Raw genomic sequence first — 4,801 nt, forward strand, 5'->3', positions numbered from 1 at the left:
TTTTTCGAGCTTGTCTTCGTTGGGCACAACTCTTGGATCACATCAAAACCCCTTACAGTTATTTATCAATATTCAAATGCATATATCAACATCATAACATCATTAAAATCACTCAATAAAAGCATCAAACTTCAAGTGAATATTTGGAGAACCTATCATTCGTAGAATTCAACTTGAAGATATATACACACAACATTCTTGTGAAGTTTGTAATTACAATTTTCTAACAACACTTAATTCATACTACATTTACATATCACAAGTAAACTAGAGCATTTATGTGCCTAATTCAATACTGCTACCATATGAAAATGTGAAATCGAAGTGCATAGACTCTAATTGATGGTGTGAAGAAATCATTGGTTTCGTCCATCTCGATCTGGTAAGTGTGGGTACAAGTGTAGTACTACCTGAAAATTTATACAATCCAGTCATTCATACCCAAACAAGAAATAAAATGGATGATGCACTTTGTACATTTAATGTTTACCTGCATATTTACCTCGGCCATTGAAGTAAACATGATTGCCAAAAAAGGCATAAATTTTTTTTATGTGAATGCAAGACTTTTGTTGTCACTCTACATGAATGAAAAAAAAAATTAATTTTCTCATCGAGATAACTTAATCATATATGTATACAAACCATTAGGAGTTGTGAATTTGTTAACGGTGTAATCATGCAATGTTGTAACTGTTGAGGTGCTTAAATGATGTGTACACCATCACTAAGATTACTAGGTCGTGCCTTTGGCCTCTTTCCTTTAGATGTTCTCAAAACTCCCTTGCATGACATCTCAACTAGTTAGATATATTAAGTAAGCAAGCAACCCATACACAATTGGTAATATAAACGTGAAATATACTTTTACTTTATTCAAACTAGATTCCAATGGTTCTTCTTACGAAGTTTCTTCGGCGCGCCGGTTCTTTTTTCACATTTAGGATCACGTAATCCATTGTTGACAATTTCTTGTGATGGTCCACATTATGATGCTATCAATGTAATTTGCGGAGACATGACACTACTCAAAACATTGGACTTCGATGTCGTTATCAATATACATTCATGTTCAATCCATTTTTGTATGTTCTAGCTCTGCTTTCATCATCTAGGTCTACCAACATAGTGAAAGACTGACACAATTTTATGGTACGTCAACTGTCTCGGAGTACTAATCAACCCATCATAGTTAACTGGGACCCTCGTGTGGGCTGTACTTAGATCTCTCTGCCACCTCCAAAATATATACCTATCTGGTAGTTATTTAATGCCATTATGGATCAATACTGCGATCATGAGTGCTGGCATATTATTCATCGAAAATCGAATAAATGGTAACCGCAAACAATTTCACAATCGTATCTCTAAAAACAGACGAAGAACGTGTTTTTCTTTGATTGCTCATCGTTTATCTCTTCCTCACGTCTCATATGCCGTCTCCAAACTTCTCTTAGAAGAATATATTAGATCACAATAAAGCTTCCTAGTGAACTCTTCTTGAACTTCTCTAAACTTTGAAATGGTATAAACAGTTTGAAATTGCTTCTCCATTTCATACCTCATTATATGCAGTACCATTTGTGAAAAAGATTTGAAATATGCTTGAATCTCTTTCTCAACTTTATTCATCAAAGCTCGTTCGTATTGTTCAACAAATTGCTTTAATGAGGTCTTCGAATACGTATACCCATCAAAGAACACATTCATATTCTCATTGCATTGAGTTGTCGACATTCCTGCCTAAAAAGCAGTTTTGAAATAGCACGGAACCCAACGACATCTGTTTTCATACAATCTCGACAACCAGGCATTACCATGCAAATTATATATATCGAGCATTACCTTCCAACCCTCTTCAAAATATTGAACAAATTGTTTGTAAACCAAACCATGTATAGTATAGAAAATCGAACCCTTATCATCACAGTATTCAAACTTTTTTTGTAACTTTTTCAGTATGTTCTACAAGCATCATCTATGCTACGTATAGAGGAACACGATTTTAATTGCATTCTACATAATTTGTCTTGATCGGTAATTATACCCTGGGAAGCTAGGCAATGTATACACTATAGTCATGTCCTAAACATATAGACAAATGTATCTGTATCATCATTTGATACCAACCCACATCCGAGCAGTATCGATTGTCCATGATAATTAATTCTAACAAAAACGCAAACGACATGTCTACTCTTATAAGCATGTCTACTCCTATGATTTACCTAGAACACATTTTTTAGCCACGACTCTTCATCCAGTTCCATACTTGTAAAGTAAAGTCGGGTACAACTAGCTTCCATTTTCAAAAAGTAGTATTGTATTGCGACGGCATCTCCTTCTTCAAGTCTTAGACGCTAAAATTGTTCAACACAGTTTCGACAATCCTTTTCCACGCACATCATATTTTCATATCTACCTACTTTGATTACTACAAAGTAGAAACTTTTCTTTAATAGAATTCCTATCATATCCTTAACTTCTAGCCGTGATTTAGCATGTGTGCTCAACTCTCAATTGTATCGATAAAGCCTCCACTTTGGTAGACTAGATTAAGGATTATGCTCAAGGTTTACGGTGTTAATTCTTCACATTCCAGGACTATTTATTGATGAAGTAAGCCTTGCTTTACAACATATTTGAATGGTTCATTGTGGCTTCAAAGGTCTGCTTATGGTATTATTTCTTTTCCCTTCACAATTACATGTCAATGTGACATATCTTGTATTACCGTTGTCGTGCTTTTTCAAGTTGCTCTTCCTAAATGGAAAATTTTCGATGTATGTATATTTTTTGTAATTGACCTCAAGCACAAGTAAAGTCACACCATTATCGACTACGATTTCATCATCCAATAAGTTCACATTCTGTACAACATTCTCAAACTCAGATTCTATCAAAATAAAATCATGCACATCATTGAAAATATCTTTTCCTGCTGCATAAAATTAGTTACAGTGTTAAGCTAATGTGGTAAAGTAATCTCTAATTTCTTGATAGAACATACTCATTCCAAGCTATATAAAACATTTCAACCTCGGTCAATAAGTGATGGGTATGAAACTATTTCTAAGCATAAAAAACATGAGATAACCTTTTTGAAGTGGTAAATCAAAATCAAAATCTATTGCAAAAAATTTTACTTATGCATCTATAGTCTAAAAGGAAAAAAGGCAACATTTATATTCTCAAGTTTTATGCATCTTCACACAAACGAAGCAAGAGCCTATTGAGCATGACGGGTATATTAATATGTCAATAATCGGAGTAATCTACTCTATGATCACAAAGGGAGAAAAAGTTCAAATTTTCTTTAGAATGAGGTGGAAACATTAACACATTATGTTTTGAACATAATCAGTAACTCCCATTACCTTTGTTTGAAAAAAATAATATATATATATATACATACATATACATATATATATATACATACATATACATATATATATATATATATAGGTCATGTGGAAATGTGGATGTGGAATGACACCACGGGAAAGGTCAATTGCAACTTAATTTCAATGTAATCATAGCTTCTGGGAGTTTCAATCTTTATCCAATGTGTTACCAGAGTCAAAGGGAAGCACTGAAACAGATAGGTTGATCGATTGCTAAGGAAAAATTTTGGGAAAAAATTAGGGAAGAGATTGTATTTGCCACTTGTGTATCCAAATTTTGGATCTACATTTTATTTACTTTTTACAAGGAAAAAATATCATGTAAATCTCATTATATAGCACAAGGTAAAAGTGAGGGATAAGCACTTGTGTGATGGTAAGGTTTTCTCTTTGAATATAAAGGCAGAGGGTTGAGATCTGTTGTCCATTTATGCTGTTTAATTTGTTATCCGTCTAATTACGAATTAACACATCATTAAAAATTAAAATTCATTTTAAAGTTGAAAAATTAAAATTGATGACAACTTTAGAGTTTGTTTAGCCCCCTCCCCCCCGCCCCCTCCAATTTCTCCAAATTTTTGCTTCCATCCGTGGGCCCCAGTAAGAAGATATTAAATATTTCTGACACATTCTTCGTGCAATTTGCCAGCAGCCATTGAATTCAACCTCACCTAATTTTCCTTTTCCCACAAATGCCCTTGAAGACGAGTCAACAATTTCGGCCACATGGTGCAATGTCTTCAACACGTATTGCTTTCCGCAAATTGATAGGATAATTCTACAATCGGAAAACGATAATTTTATTAATACGAAAAGAAACTTTAATACATAAAACAAAAATCTTGGCAGACAACTTCTAATTGTCGATGACAACGTCCCCATCACAACACTTGACACAACAACATTATGCGAACGGGTTACACAAAAAAGAAAATGCACGCAATAGAAAATTTTATTCTCTTCCCCATCGCACGTAGCGCCTGTGCCATGTAATCACGCAGCTATTACCACGACATGTCCTTTGTGTCTATTGCATCTAGTTCGACAACAATGTCATCCTGTTCATTGGGAAGGTCGATCTCGACTTTGTCATCGTCCATTTCTTCAGCTCTATGGAAACCCTCGTCGAGCCGATCGTTTCTTTTAAAGAAGTTACGAATTTCCATTGAGGCCATGACCACAACAGTTTGCACTCTCATACTATAAGTTTACATTTGATCTAGAATCTTCCATCTCTGTTTTCAAACACCGAACATCCACTCGATAACATTCCGACATGAAGAGTGGTGGAAATTAAATCGCTCACGTGCATTATGAAAATGACGCCGTTGTCCGCTCGCTAAGCTCCCGAACTCTTGGAAATGATATCTAATTTCAAAGTCCTTATATCGTGCCAT

The 4,801-nt window shown here is 34.6% G+C and overlaps 1 protein-coding gene across 1 annotated transcript; it reads right to left on the bottom strand.

The window, feature by feature from the left end:
• Nucleotides 1-1,422: 1,422 nt before the first annotated feature.
• Nucleotides 1,423-3,014, bottom strand: LOC111394215. Its single transcript, XM_023019976.1, has 5 exons — nucleotides 3,011-3,014; nucleotides 2,735-2,896; nucleotides 2,072-2,169; nucleotides 1,846-1,965; nucleotides 1,423-1,743 (listed from the first exon to the last, which is right to left on the bottom strand). The coding sequence occupies exons 1-5, from the start codon at nucleotides 3,012-3,014 to the stop codon at nucleotides 1,423-1,425; spliced, it is 705 nt and encodes a 234-aa protein (XP_022875744.1).
• Between the last annotated feature and the right edge of the window lie 1,787 nt (nucleotides 3,015-4,801).

The sequence above is a fragment of the Olea europaea genome, chromosome 5, assembly GCF_002742605.1.
Source record: "Olea europaea var. sylvestris chromosome 5, O_europaea_v1, whole genome shotgun sequence".
Lineage (NCBI taxonomy): Eukaryota > Viridiplantae > Streptophyta > Magnoliopsida > Lamiales > Oleaceae > Olea > Olea europaea.